Genomic DNA, 14,993 nt, shown 5'->3' with positions numbered 1-14,993 from the left:
GCTCAACCTCTCCTGGCTAAGCTAAGCAAAAGTGGTGGCATCAACTAACTCTCTCACTCTTTGGTTGCTTAACAACAACCTGTTGAGAAACTTGCAGCAGCAGTTTCATGTTTCGCCACTGTGCCTCATAACTGCTTAAAAATAATAATAAAAAAAAAAGACAGTGAAAACTTTGGATAAAACAGGAAAGGTTTTAAACCTATGAAATACTGCTAATCAATAATTAACATTAACTGATATGAATTCCATATATCACGATTATATGATGAATGTATCATATATGGTGATAAATTTTTTTCAGCCATATCGCTGGTTTACCATCAGAGGTCATTCTTCTATAATCTGTACCTGATTTTAGCTTCAGGTACAGATCATGTACTTGTGCAGGTTCGTTTCTGTAAACATCTAAATATCCAGGCTGAAAACAAATACGGAAAACAAAAGCACAAAACATTTATCTCACCTTTTTTTTTTTATTGTACAAACACTATAAAGTGACTGAAGGGAAATGGAACCACGCTGAACATAAAACAGCAAACACTGTGTTTGAATGAATTCTCTGCAGCCCCAGCAGAGGTTCCATTAAAGTCCATAACCTGATGAGACCCGGGGCCCGGGCGGTGGTCGTTCTCATTTGGAGCTGGTTCCAGGGCGGGCAGCAGCGGACTTTCCTTTCCCCTCAGCACCTTTAACAACAGCCAGGGGCTTGTGGAGGGAGGAGCTGGCCTTCTGGGTCACTTCCTGCTCAATCTTGTTCCTGATAGCAACCTCCAGACCCTTCAGGGAACGGCAGAATTTAAATGAAAGTTTAAGAAACTTCAGTGAGATCAAAATGTTTACACTGAAGAATGTTCTCACCTTCTTTAGCTTCTGTTGCTGAACCACTTGAGCCTTCTTGGGTGCGATAATCCTCCCTTTAGAAGAAATATAAGGATGTAGGTGAACATCGTTATGTTGAATTACTGTTTGCTTTTCAATATAAGAGGGTAACATCCTACATGCCTTTACCAATAAGCTAATAAGAGTAATATCAGATGTATAAACTGTTTAAATCAAATACAGGTCACAGAGACCGTCTGTTACACTTAACACAACGTGTTTGGTCACATGTTTAGTTCATATCCGGTTCTTTTTCCACTTACCAGACCTAAAATAAAAGAATTATTGAAACAACAGAGTCATACCTCCTTTCTTCGGTCCTTTTTGTTTGTTTTGTTGGTGTTTCTTGGACCCTCCAGGACGCTGAGCCTTAAATTTCTTTGAGCCTTGAGCCATTTTTACGCAGAAAGAACACAAACTCCTTCTTCGTGTCACAGCGTGGCGCTTTACGTCCGTCTTTGTTCGGTTACCGCCCCCTGCTGGTTATTTAGCGACACACAGGAGATATTCAAATCCCAGGGTTTAGAGTTTTCTGCTCTTTTCTCAGAAAACCCCCCCCGAAAAAAACACAAACAAACAAACAAAACTAACTGTTGGATGATGTATTTAAATTTTTTATTTAGATTATTTTTTAAATTATATGTATACAGAAATGTTATAGCCCAAGCAATCATCGGGATGAATGCTGTCTGATGAACAGTGAACTGAACGGGTGAGGAACATACTGAGAGGTATGTTGGTTATTTCTTCCATTTTTGCTTTTTGTCACCCTTAAATGTTTGAGATTAAACAAATTTTAATATCAGACAAATACAACCAGAGTAAGATCTCTCTGTTTTCAGAAATTATGACTCAACAACAGAGAAAATCTGCATCAGTAAAGTTTCAAGGTAAACACCACCGTGTGAGAACAAAGACACACCAACATGTTTGCTTCATTTAGTACCTTAGCATGAATATTGTAAATCTGCACTACAAAACTTGACTTTTTAAAACTGAAAACCAGTCACTAAAGTATTGATTAAGGATCTGTACCATTTGTTTCTTTAAACAAATGGTAACTATACACATTAGCAGTTACTTTTCCTAAAGCTGACTGTTTCCTTACTTTTTCCACTTAAAAGTTGATATTTCAGTTGAATGGTTGAAGCAACATGTCTTTTAAACTCTAACACAGAGTCTCTTGTAGACATATTCATAACTCTAGACATCTTTTTACATTACAGCCACAAAGTTCAATGTATTTTATTGGGATTTATTTAAAAGACTGACAAAGTGGTGCATAACTTTAAAGTAGAAGGAAACAACTGTTTTCAACTTTTTTTTTTTTTTTTTTGAGTTTGGCATGCACAAGTATGCAGTCCTTCTGGTACCTGTTTGTGAATTTAATTTTGACTGTCAGAAAAAAAGACAAGGGAAAATATGCCATTTCACTGAGGTTTTATTCTTTTTCTGTATTGATGTGAAAGAGAAATCTCTTCATTCATGACAGCCTTATATTCATATATGTATATATATATATTTATATATAAAAAAGAAGAATCCAATTTGGAACCATTTCCACGTTACAAACGTAAACAGAGATCAAGTGATTATCAATAATGAAAAACTTGCACTTAAAGAGGCCATCTGAACAACACTCCATCTATTTTAATTCCTTTTTTTGTAACACAAGAGCAGCTACTTTAAATCAGTGAAGTCAGCGTGGAAACTATGGATTTTTGGCACCAGGACATCTCGGTGTATCTATCAAACACTGCAATGTACTGACGCAGCTTCAGGACATGTTTAAAAATAAAAAAAAGGAAATCTAGCCTAAAGTCCAGTTGATTCAGAATCTAGCCACAAAATTACACTTCACTTTGGGATAAAGATCCGATCAGACTTTCAGTCCAGATTTGTTTTGTTCGAATCGGCTCGCTCTGCTGCAGCCTGGCGCTTGAGAGGTAGTGCGTTTGACTGAGGAGGCCTCCCCAGCATGGCGCTCCGATGGCCTACTCACACAGAGTCACGATGAGAACCAGGAAATGAAAAACAGACCACAGTGAGACGGGTATAATTATTGTGGACAGACAGAGAGGAGACCTTGTACCGCTTACAAAAGAAAAAGACACGGGTTTGTTTGCGACGGATCTGATGGCCTCATAGCTGCTACATACGTGTGGAGCATCGTCATAGAAACGCCCCAGAAAACGTGTCTTGAACAGAAAACAAGCTTTTGCTTAGAAGTTTTCTACGCTCGCATTGTGACCCAACTCTATGTGCCGAGGTTTAACGGGAGAGAAAAACGCAGTGAGACAACTTTACAGTTTTCTAATATATAATCAGTCAGGTGATGGATACAGTGAACAACAATGGATATTTTTTCCTCATCTTTTTTTTTTTGGATTAAAAAACTGTGAATTAAAGTTGCAAGTTAATATGGAAACAGTAGAAGTGTGTACACCATTAGGGTTATGGTCTAGAGGTTTCCCCCCCCTCTTTCATTTTTTTTAAAATAATGTAATGTTCACATGTAGTCAAAACTTTTTCCAGTTGTGTGTAGTGAAACAGCAACAGACTGATTGTCTAAAGTATGTTGTGTTAATCATTAATGAAGCCATTGATCCTGGTCTTCCTGTAGCGATACAGTGGGCTGGTTTTCAATACAAAAGTCCACTATCAACACAACTTTTAGCAAACTTAGAGGAAGGGTTATTTCTTTTTTTTGTTGTTGAAAGGAAAAGCTTTCTTAGATAGCTGACATTATGTTTGGACATAAAAAATAAAAGCTCCTGCGGGTTGAAAGCATCTTTCCCACAGCCTCTTTCAGATATGTTGAGATCTTAAGGGAAAATATATCTAATAATTGCTCTGACATGATTTGCACCGTTCAAATCATTTGCAAAAATACGAGCAAGAAATAAGTGAAGCCACATTTTTCCTTTTAGCGATCAATTAGACAAAGGTAGCACAAGCTGTTAAAATAAAAGCTTCACTTTGTAGGGTTTGACCTCTCGTATATATATTTATATATATCATTTTCCCCCCTCTTCTATAAACTACATCACAGTGGCACACACGGAGACAAAAGCTCAGAAAATTAACCAAATTGTTTAAAAAAATTTTAACCTTCCTGAAGAAACAAAATGGCTGACAGGCGGTAAGTGATAGATTTTATTTATCCTCATTTCATCCTCCCTGACTTTGATGGATTAAAACTGATTATATGCACAAAACCCCCCGCCCAATTACAAATGCAGCCTACCAGAAAAACGTTTCATTCCTGCAGTGTTTCATATGCGTGGAGACGATACTGAATCTGAAATTGAAGCCGACCCCAAATTTCCTCATTTTCCCCACTTTGTTTGATTCTTATGACCTTTGAGCACACGTTATGTGAAACTCTTGACCTCTCCGTCAACACCAAGCAGCTTTTTGGGGGAGGTAGGAACTGCAGCATCAGCTGAACGCGTCAAAGGATTTCTCAGCACCCGAATCGCTCTTGGAGCGGGGAAAACTTGCAACCACTTCTGAATAACCGCTAAAAATATCTATGTATGCATGTCGGGTAAGTTGCTGGGTTCAGAGATCTTTAGGTCTCATGTTAAGGTGAACACAGTAAATTAGGCTCAAAATTGACTAAAGTCAGCAAATATTATGCACTCACTGTTTTTGCCAAATACAAAATTAGAAAATTTGTAAATATATCTTTACCAAATCTCTCTAACTTTTCTATACGATATCAGCGCTACGTGATCTTAAGTTGTCGAAAATATGCCAAGCCTAAACATATCGTACAATAACTATGGAAAAGATCTTCTTTTTTTTTTTCATGCTTCACACCGTCAGGTTTAGACCTGTACATGACTTCAAAAAAAAAAAAAACATCAGTTAAATTTAAGAGGCGGGTTGAATCCAAACAGCTGAAGCACATTCTGCTGAAGGGAACAAGAAAGGCAAGAAGTGACCGAGAGTCTGAAGCCCGCCGACTGAAACTTGTCGGGCGGAAAGAGAGAGAGGCTTTACATTCAGACTGCAGATGGCGTTTCTGTGTTGGCTGCAATGCTTTTTTTTTGTTGTTGTTTTTGTTTTTTTACAAATACTGCAAAGGAAAAACAAAACAAAAAAAAATAAGGAAACGTTTTAAGGAAAAGTTCACGGCCACATAAAGACGGAGGCGTCTACCACTCACACCTGCTTTCTGTTCTCCATCAGTCGGTGTGGCCAGATTAGTGAAAATGTATGAAAGCAGAGATCAGATTCCTGTATTAAAGGAACAGGAAGTAACATCTATTTTCCATTAAACTGCATTCAAATTTAATCTTGATTAATCATGCTTGTTAGTAATTTGTAAAGGCAACATTAGCTTATTGAATTAATTTGCCACAATCTGACTATTTTTCCTCTGCTCGACAGCTCGAACACCCAAAAACAACAACAACAAAAAAAAAACTTGTTTCAACACTTCATTAAATCCAACAAAGTATTTTTCTTTATTATTACTTACTTCATCGGCCATAGAGGAAATTGCTACATGTTAGCTCCAGGGTGTGTTTTCATTTCAAATGATCCATTACTTGTTTGGTGACTCAAAAAGTTTTCTTTTTATCCGTTTCCAACAAGAACGCAGTCGACTTGCATTCAGACGGTTGTGGGTTTGATTCCAGTCGAAGCGCTTACGGGCTGCTGGGCACCTAAACCCAAAATGTCCTGTGGATCTGCCCATCAGACATCCATTTATTAGAATATTTCATCATTTTCTGTTTATAAATGCAAACAAAAAGAACGTCCATTCACAGAAGTTCTCTCTTTAGACTAATTAAAATCAGATAAAAGGTTAAGGAATATCAGCTTTGACGAATAAATGCTGATAATTGCTTCAATTTTAATTGGATTAAAATCTAAGTTTTCTGAAAATACAAATTTTTCAGAGGTTTTTACATTTTTATTTTTTATAGTCTTTAGAAAGTTAAAAATAACCAGTAAGAACTGGAATTGGCAGGTCAGACCTTAATGAACTGAAGAAAATGACTAATCTGTCCATCTTTACTCGTACTAGAACCTTGCATTAAAAATAAAAGTCTAATGATAAAGAGTAACAGAGAAATGGCATTAAAGTACAAAACTATGCTGAAAGACAGAAACCAGTGAACAAAATTAAGATTAAAGCCACAGGTGGCTGTTTTCTCTCTTTTTTTGCTACCAAGTAAAAAAAAAAAACTGACTGCACATAATTCACGAGTAATAATCGAATAATATTTGACAAGAAGATGCAGGTGAAGTGGTAGTGAACCAAGACCCCCATTTTAGAGTGAACTATTCCTTTAAAAAGTTAGGATTATATAAAAAAAAGCCCCAGGCTCAGAGTGTTTGTGTCTCTAGAGTAGAGTCGTCTGTCAGGACACGTGTGTGTGTGTGTGTGTGTGTGTGTGTGTGTGTTTATAGGTATTATGCAAGTATACATGTGTGATATAATACAGTACAGTCAGTGAGATGAAGACATGAAGTGAGGTATAAATACAGCCATGTCCTGTAAAAGGCTTCAGCCGATTGGTTCAAATATCTAAACGCACTGGTTAAAAAGAAAAAAAAAAAAAAAAGAAAAATTACTTTACCAAGAAAGGCTGTTTATAAACATCTACGATCTTTAATTTCAATTAGTTATAGTGAAAAAGTTCTACACTGAATAACTGAAATTAAATGTTAATATAACATTTTAAGTGGCAAATTTGATTTTAAGTAACCATATTTTTGGTTAAAATAGCAGTACCATTTTTTTTTATTTTTTTTTTACTAGCAGAGGTTAGTTTTCTACATATTTACACTACCGGCAGGGAATAGATATTTACAAGTAGGTAGCAGCATTCTGGAAATCACGACTGATATGTTATGGAAAACGTCGTGTCCTTGTTTTTTTTTATATTTTTTATTTCTATTTTACTTCTTTCCTCAACTATGACTCTAGAAGCTTATTTTGCCAAATTGAATTAAACTGTGTCCAGCTGTTGAGCGCTGTTGGCTGCAGAAGCTGTTTCAAAAGACTTGAAAAGGAAGAAAAGAAAAAAAAAACAAACAGAAAATGAATCGTGGAATAAAGTGAGACGTGAAGATGACAGAAAAGGGATTTAAAAGTACGGAGAGACTACAGACGTCTTCTAAACTCCCTGCAGTGAAAAAAATCTCCTTTTTTTTTTTTGTTCGTTTGTTTTCGATTTTGTTTGCGGCTGGCAGAGAGACTAAAGATTTTCAGACAGTGCACCACTGACACGTTACAGTGACTGTGCATTGATTAAAACCAAAGTAAAACCACAAACTGTGCACCCTCAGTGAAGACAAGAGTGTCTTTTAGAAGAGCGTGACGTGAGTGTGCAGTGGTGCACCGGAGCCAGCAGGGGGCGCTGGGAGCTCGCCTTAGAGAGCGGTGAGGCGGCCGGTGAGCGCTGCCTGGAGCTCCGACGGGAGGAAGACCCCCAGCTCGGTGATGATGCCTCCGGTGATGAGCTGGTGAGGCGTCACGTCAAATGCCGGGTTCCACACCTCGATACCTGCAGTCAGGAAATGGTGGTTGTTATTTTGACGTTTTTTAAATGGAGCATACAAGTAAAGGCCCGTTAGGTTAACTTAGATGTCTGCTCTTCTTACGCATTGCCAGTCTTTCCTGCACTTGGTTCGAGTTCCTTCGTTTGAGATCGTTTACAGGAACGTTGTTCTGAGATTTAGTGACTGGCTAACTTCCTCCTGTAGTCCTTAGGACAGGTAAAACAAAAGACGTAAATGGGAAAAAATGTCGAGGGGTTTCAACTTGGATTCTCATCCGAAACCGACACGAAAATGTATCCGAAAAGTCGATTACGATTTTGACCGATACCATTTTATTGGAGTATGAAAAGTTGCTAAATATAGCAAAAAAGTTGCTAAGTTGGCAACAGTGGGATGTCTATTGTACTCGGTACACAACTGCTGATTATTCTTAAGAAACAAAAAACAAAAAAAAAAACAGAGAACGCTCTTAGGTAAAGATTTCAAAAATGCGGCAAGAAAACCTGAAAGTTTTCAAATATGAAAAATAAATCACTACTGGTCTTTCTATTGTTTTTTTAAGTAGATAAAATAAAATTAAGCTTGACAGGCTCCTCTAAAACTGAAACAGCATTGATATTTATGGATTATGATATACTGCATAGGAAAAGACTTATTTATTTTTCACCCATTAGATTATTCCCAATGTCTGAAGGTAGACAGTGCATGGACCGCTAAATACTACAAATCCCAGAATGCTGCTGTGTTGGCTTGTCAACCACAAGACCCCTCCCTCCTCTGTTGACAGTGGTACACAACATAGCTGTAGTAACATTGAAGTTTTTCAGCTATAAGTCTTCTATTCTACGTAAAAACAACTAGATCCCGTAATGCCTTTTAAATAATTGTGTAAAAACAGAAGTAACATGATATTGTTTCATGCAATCAGATACTGACCAATGGCTGACAAGAACTGCATTTATGTCAAACCATTATTTTGAAATAATTTTAAAACTGTAATTGTAACATGGCTGTCAGAAAAGATAAAGAGCTCAGAAATGAAGAAGCACGAATCTGCCACTCACAGTCTGTCGTCCTTATTGAGACTGGTGCATTATGTCAGTGAAGCATAATGAGAAAGTAATAAATTGAATCGTTTGTCCTCAGTTCACCTAAAGAAAAAAAAACAAAAAAAAAAACAACATTCCCGTCTCATAGACTTTGCCTCCAAGGACCTCATTAGTGCTCAACCTAATCAACGCATTTGCTTTGTCTGCAACTCGGCACAAAAACGCCCCAGTCTCGACTCAACTGTGGAGACGTTTCAAAGTCTGAGACATCAGCATGAAAAGACTGAGCTCCAGCTTATCCCAGACTAAATGGAGTTTGTGAATTTTCTTTTAGCTTTTAAGGCCAAACTTCCTGAGAACAGCGTTTTTGGCGCTTTGTTTGATGTTTTCGATTCAGTGTCAGCAAGTCAAAATCCTGTAGTTTGATGGTTAAAATCCAACAGTTTGCTAAAAATGTTTAACAAATCAAGGAAAAAATGTCCAACTGATAAATCAATGTGGAAACTGCTGCCTTCATTAGAATCAGATTTTATCCTTTAAAAAGCAACTTTTCTTTTTCAGTATTTTTTTCCCCTTCATGGTTTTCGACACATCCCAACATAAAAGCAAACTCCATTTTTTGTCAGGACTGTGGAGAAACTTTACATTTAACCAGGTTTCACCAACTCAAATTTCAGACTTTAAGACATTTTAAATGCAGTTACGAATGGAATTTCAGACCTGCATCTCCACAGAAATGTACGAAATCCATCTAGCCAAGTGCCGATAAATTTGCAAAGAAGCGAAGGACGCCAGCTAGCTAGCAAGAGTATGTTAGCAGCTAGTTATTGATAGCTTCAACCGTCTCGAGTAACAAACGCATTGAAGATGTCTGAGTGCGACTCAAACGTTTTCCTGACAGAAAAAGTCCTGCGACAGAAAAACATAGATTATATGAAAGTAAGACAGAATTTAAGACCTGTGATTAACATGTGAAGGGCTAACTTCTTTTTAAAAAATGAATTAAAGACATTTTAAGGCCTTAATTTCAGATACATTAATTAAAGACTTAAGGACAGCCTGTTAACTGAATTTTCCTGTCCCGTATAAGTTGAGATGTTAATGTTTCCTACCGGGCGCCGCAATGGGGACTCCGTTTATACTGGTGAGCTCCTCAGGGGGCCGCACTTCGATGATGATGTCCCGGCCACTCTCGAGGCTCAGGTCGCACGACGTGCTGGGTGCAGCCACGTAGAAAGGGATCCCATGGTGCTTTGCGGCGATGGCCAGCTGGTACGTGCCCACCTTGTTGGCTGTGTCACCGTTAGCGACGACTCGGTCAGCACCCACCACCACAGCTGAGAGAGGAGGACAAAAAAAAAGTCGGTGAGATGTCATGGGATGAAAGACGGCGTCCTCGAGAGTCCCTACCTGTGATGTCCATTTCCCTCATGGTGAGGGCCGCCATGCTGTCCGTGATGAGCGTGGCAGGGATGCCCTCTGCGACGGCCTCGTACGCCGTCAGCCTGGAGCCCTGGTTGTACGGCCTCGTCTCCGTGCAGTACACGCGCTTCAGCCGGCCCAGGCCGTGGAGGCTCCTCACCACGCCTGCACACAGAACCGCCGTTAAGAGACGGAAACGTCCGCAGTCTGCCCTCCCGTCGGATCCGAAGCTCCCCTCTCACCGAGCGCCGTCCCGTATCCGGCCGTGGCCAGCGACCCGGTGTTGCAGTGCGTGAGGACGGTGACAGAGTCCCTCGGGACGCCCGACAGGATGTGCTGGGCTCCGTAGTTGCCGATCTTCCTGTTGTCGTTGACGTCGCGCTCCAGCATGTCTTCGATCCAGGAGATGACACTGCAGGGTGAAAGTGTATGGAAAATATTTAGTGCAAAGTAACAAATTCGTCTTTTTACAACCAAACCTTTATAATAATGTATCCAGTCTTTTACTGAAAAGTCGACTTTGCTCTATCCAGAGTGTTTTGAAAGAAAGTTAGCCAAATCCTGTTTTAATAAGAGAGTAAATTTGTCCAACAGAGTCTAAAAGAATTTGAAAACTAGAGTCTGCTCTTTTAATACAGCAAATGTGCAACATCTTTTTTTCAAGTTTTGGTTCTATGATAAATAACATCCCTTTCCTACAAAAAACAAAACAAAACAAGCACTTAACTAGACTTTCCTCCCCTCATAAAAACCTCAAAACTGCTTCAGTGTTGTGGTTACTAGCTACTGCAGGTGAAATAGTTACTACTAAAAATGGTTCCACATGACCACCGTCCTTCACAAATACCCGTTTGACACAAAGCAGCACAAACTGCTTGCAACGACACAATTACAAGGGATTCGTGAGACAAAAATGCATCTGTAAAATAATTGGGATGGATTTACCAGCAAACGAAGGGAGAAAGAGTGATTTTTATTTTTCTAACTGAGGCAAACCTGATGTGCTGTTGTCTACAAACAATCTGCAGCTGACATTTCCTGTGGCAATTACAAATTTCTTCTCATGGCAAGTGTAATGCTCACAGCTACCAATTTGCGCTCTAAAAAAAAAAGAAATCTGATAACATTAACAGTTTTTTTTTTTTTTCCCCCAAACCCACACCTGGAGCTGGTGCTGAATGAGCGAGTGTGTTAAAGCAGCAGCAGCTACTTCAGGAGAATCCAGGAAGGTGAAAGCTGGAGTCGAATAATTTCACACTAAAGTTCAATTCTGCTGGTTTCACACAAAAACAGTGCGATGTGATTTCAGGTTTTATTTTTGCAGATTTTCAGTATCCTGAAGGGTTTTTCTGTTCAAGTGTTAAGTAGGGCTGGGTGATAAAAACCGATTTCAGTTCAATTTAAAAATACTTTATCATACCAAAGGGAAATTAAACACTATTACTAAACCAATTCATCAATTTTTTGTTGCTTTAAGATCAAATTTTTTTGGGAAAATCTGGATTTTTCTTCACTAATGCCCTCCTTGTGTTTTCACAGCTCAGAGTGACGTTGGCTCGCCAAGGCCGCCATCTTGTAGGACAAGCTTCCATTTATTTGGATTTTGAGTGGAGCTCAACTCTGCAGCAGACTATGAGGGCAGATATCAGGTTGGAGTGTTTGCAGACCACCTAACTTTACAATAGTTCCTAAGAAATCGCCACAGAAAACGATCAGCAGCAGAACAGGGACTCAACGTAGGAACATCAGGTTTTTGCGCGTTGACGGACTCGTGCAGGACGTCCACCGGCCCGCCTGCCCACCTGTCCCTGAGCTGCTCCGAGTTCTTCTCCATGCTCTCGTTCTCGGCGAACTCCATCAGCTCGCGGGCGGCTCGGCCCATGTTGACGGCGGTGGGCCTGGCTGAAGTGAGGTGACACAGAGACTCCCTGATGAAGGTCACGGGGTCGTCGCCCCCGGCACCCGCCCGCAGCTCCACAGCCAGGCTGAGGCAGCCCACGATGGCGATGGCTGGAGCGCCGCGCACCTGGACAGGGAGGGAGAGGTCGGTGGTCACGCCGAGCCCGAGACGTGTTGGTCAGAGAGGCAGCGGGGGCGATCGGAAAATCTGTCACTACCGTTTTGAAGCTACAGTTAGCATGTCTGTAAAGCAGCAGAATGCAGGCTAGCCAAGCAGCAGAGAGATCGACTGATAAAAGCTAAAATCAGCTCCCAGTTTTACTCCATTATGGTAAAAAAAAACAAACAAACAAACAAAAAAACACTGACATCCTGCATAATAAGCATTTAAAACTATAATTAGTGGGTTTTTAATCCTCATGTTTTTTTTTTTTTTTTTTGCTTAAGTCACATAAATTTATACCAAATTTATACCAAATGTATAACACTGTTATACATTTTAAATTACCAGGAGAAGCTACGCAAATAACATATGAGCAACCAGATTGTTTTATACAGTTTTGTTTTTAGTCCTGTTAAGGCTGCGATAATGTGGCATTTTTAGTCCAGGTTGCAAACCCAGTGAAACAGAATTACATTTGGGGTCTTTCCAATTACTATTCATGTGGCCATTTCATCTAATACTCCTTTATGTCAGCATGTTCAAAGGTTAAGACATCATTTATCTAACATTACGTAGATAAATGACGAACATAGTAGATAATTTTGGCAGTTTAGGAGACCATACTAGAAAAGGGGACGTTAGACCTCTCAATAAATTAGCGCATACACAATAAGTTAATTAACTTTAGTTATTCAACTCAAAAAGCAAAAGTCATACACTCACTACTCACAGGATGACATAGTTCAAGGTTTTATTTCAATTAGTTTGGATGATTGTGGCTTATAGCGAGTTAATATCCAAAATTCAATGTAGATAATATAAGAACAATAAATCTGTATTTTTTTGTTGTTGTTGTTTTAAATACTTAAATTTCAGGATCACTGAGAAAGTATGTCCGTGTACCAAACTAAATTTAAAATTAAATACAAGATATACTCTCCTCTGAAAAAATTAATTAGGCCACTGAGTCACAGTTTGGTCATTTCTCTCCCTTCGCCATTTAGTAATGCAGTAGTAATGTCCTTGACATGTCGAGGCTCTCCACACCTTGAGAAGCTCCCTCAAACTTTACTCCAGAACTGTGGTTATTCCTATCGCTGGTGCACTTTTTTCCTTCCACTCAACTTTCCTTTTGATACCTTTATTATATACAGCGCTCCAAACATCCATGTTAACTAATGTGCTTTTATGGCTTACTGTCCCTGTGCAGGACGTCAGTGATTGAATGTATAAGCAATACTGTGTGCATCACATCAAAAATAATTTACTGGCTCTGTTATATTTTAATTATCTGTCCCGGACATCACAAACGACCGGAAATAAATCTTCACAAATACGTCACCCTCCGGATAACGACCTGATATACCGACATGAACTCTTTGAAGGCGTTCTGATTTATAAAAATGCACCTGTGTGAGATCACTTCTACCTCCTATCACACTCCGCGGTTCCACCCACCCAGGATCAGCCCCAGTACTCCCTGCTCGGTGTGTGTAGCTGGAAAGACAAAAGAGTGAATAACTGCTGCGCTTTAATTCATAAGAATCTCCAGGAACTTCTATGTTACGCATTTACTGTCGCATTTTTATACATTTCGGGAATGCAAAAACGCAGAAATGGAGCAGCTGGAGGCGTCGTTGAATGCAGCACAAGACCAAAACGCGAACAAAAAAAAAATCCCTGGCAAAGGTCATTAATAATTCATCAATAATCTCTCCCAAAGAAAGGGAGAAGGGTGGCTTCAAAGCACTCGATAAACGCAAATAATAAAAATAAAAATAAAAAACTATGAATGGAGGGCAGGTAGCGGGGGACGCTGCGGCTTCAGGTGAACGCACAACAACAACAATAAAAAATATGGTAGAGGCCGTCAGAGACACATGTGTGCGGCGGCGGGAGCACAAAAGAGCCGACACCAGCCACATGCAGGCACCGAGGCGAGCCTACCTTCATGGACTTGATGGCCTCGTAGGCGCCCTGCACGGAGCGGATGTCTTCATACACGGTCTGGTGTGGCAGCAGCAGCTGGTTGAGGATCTGCAGAGACCCGGACCGGTAGCGGATCGCTTCCAGCGTCATGACCGAACAAATGAAGGAGGATGATAGTAGAGGAGGAGGAGGAAGAGAAGGAGGGGGTAGGGGGATATACACGCTCTTATCACGTTCAGGTTCTTCCACACACACACAGAGTCTCTCCGTGACGGAACGAATCCACGCTGAAGTGACCGCGGCCTGGCGGAGGAAGAGTCCCGGGAGGCGCCGCAAGGAGAGGAGGAAGAGGAGTGGAGGGGTGGGGGAGGCAAGTGTAGCGAGACGGGGAGGAAGAGGAGGAGACGGTGTTGCTACGAAAAAAAAAAACAGCAGAAGATCTCCTCTGGCTGTTAAGAAGCAATAAAAAAAAGAGTTGAAGGCAGGACTGGAACCCTCCACACACCGACAGGAACTGAAGGCGGACACGGAACCACGTGTTCAGCCGAGCAGGAAGACCTCAGCTCCGGATCCACGCCCACCAGAGTCCCCGCTGGTTGTCCAATTTTATCAAGCTGCTCTTTTCCCGGCTGCACCATCCCCCCCTTTTGTCTGGGGAAATTTCACACTCACTCATGTTATTTGCATAACACCAAAGAACCAGCAGCACCCCGCATACAACAGTGGGCACAGCCTGATAAAAGGAGTCTATTTTGGTTCAGTTTTTATTGTTTTGGCCCACTGATTCTGTGCAAGACCTTAATAAGAATATTACTTCCAATAATAAGGAATATCAGAGCAACAAACCAGCATACTGTGTTCTTTTTTTCTTGGATTTTAGGGAATTTAATCAAAACTAGCTGATTTGGGCCAGTTATAAATAAAACTAATTGTGCACAAGATCTGAATAGACATAAACTCCAGGCCCAAATTTTATTTTTTTAATGCTTTAAAGTAAAAATACTGTTATTGTCTGGCATTTTTGTCAGTGTATTCAAGACACAACTAGATATGAAAATAAATATAACAGGGCCCTGCAACTTTCCCCTCATTTTGTCACTTTATAACCACCAGCTTCATGTGGTTTTATG

General features: G+C 40.0%; 2 protein-coding genes across 2 annotated transcripts; both read right to left on the bottom strand.

The window, feature by feature from the left end:
* Positions 1 to 453: 453 nt before the first annotated feature.
* Positions 454 to 1,346, bottom strand: cunh19orf53 (chromosome unknown C19orf53 homolog). The gene is made up of 3 exons (XM_007570208.2): positions 1,185 to 1,346; positions 859 to 914; positions 454 to 777 (listed from the first exon to the last, which is right to left on the bottom strand). The coding sequence occupies exons 1-3, from the start codon at positions 1,273 to 1,275 to the stop codon at positions 631 to 633; spliced, it is 294 nt and encodes a 97-aa protein (XP_007570270.1). The 5' UTR covers positions 1,276 to 1,346; the 3' UTR covers positions 454 to 630.
* Positions 1,347 to 6,654: 5,308 nt separating this feature from the next.
* Positions 6,655 to 14,640, bottom strand: mri1 (methylthioribose-1-phosphate isomerase 1). The gene is made up of 6 exons (XM_007570207.2): positions 13,882 to 14,640; positions 11,675 to 11,898; positions 10,115 to 10,284; positions 9,861 to 10,037; positions 9,563 to 9,787; positions 6,655 to 7,406 (listed from the first exon to the last, which is right to left on the bottom strand). Exons 1-6 carry the CDS (start codon positions 14,011 to 14,013, stop codon positions 7,273 to 7,275), a joined length of 1,062 nt encoding a protein of 353 aa, XP_007570269.1. The 5' UTR covers positions 14,014 to 14,640; the 3' UTR covers positions 6,655 to 7,272.
* Between the last annotated feature and the right edge of the window lie 353 nt (positions 14,641 to 14,993).

Source organism: Poecilia formosa, unplaced genomic scaffold (genome assembly GCF_000485575.1).
Source record: "Poecilia formosa unplaced genomic scaffold, Poecilia_formosa-5.1.2 Scaffold256, whole genome shotgun sequence".
Lineage (NCBI taxonomy): Eukaryota > Metazoa > Chordata > Actinopteri > Cyprinodontiformes > Poeciliidae > Poecilia > Poecilia formosa.
The sequence above is the reverse complement of the archived record's forward strand: the minus strand, read 5'-3'. Positions and strand labels throughout refer to the sequence as shown.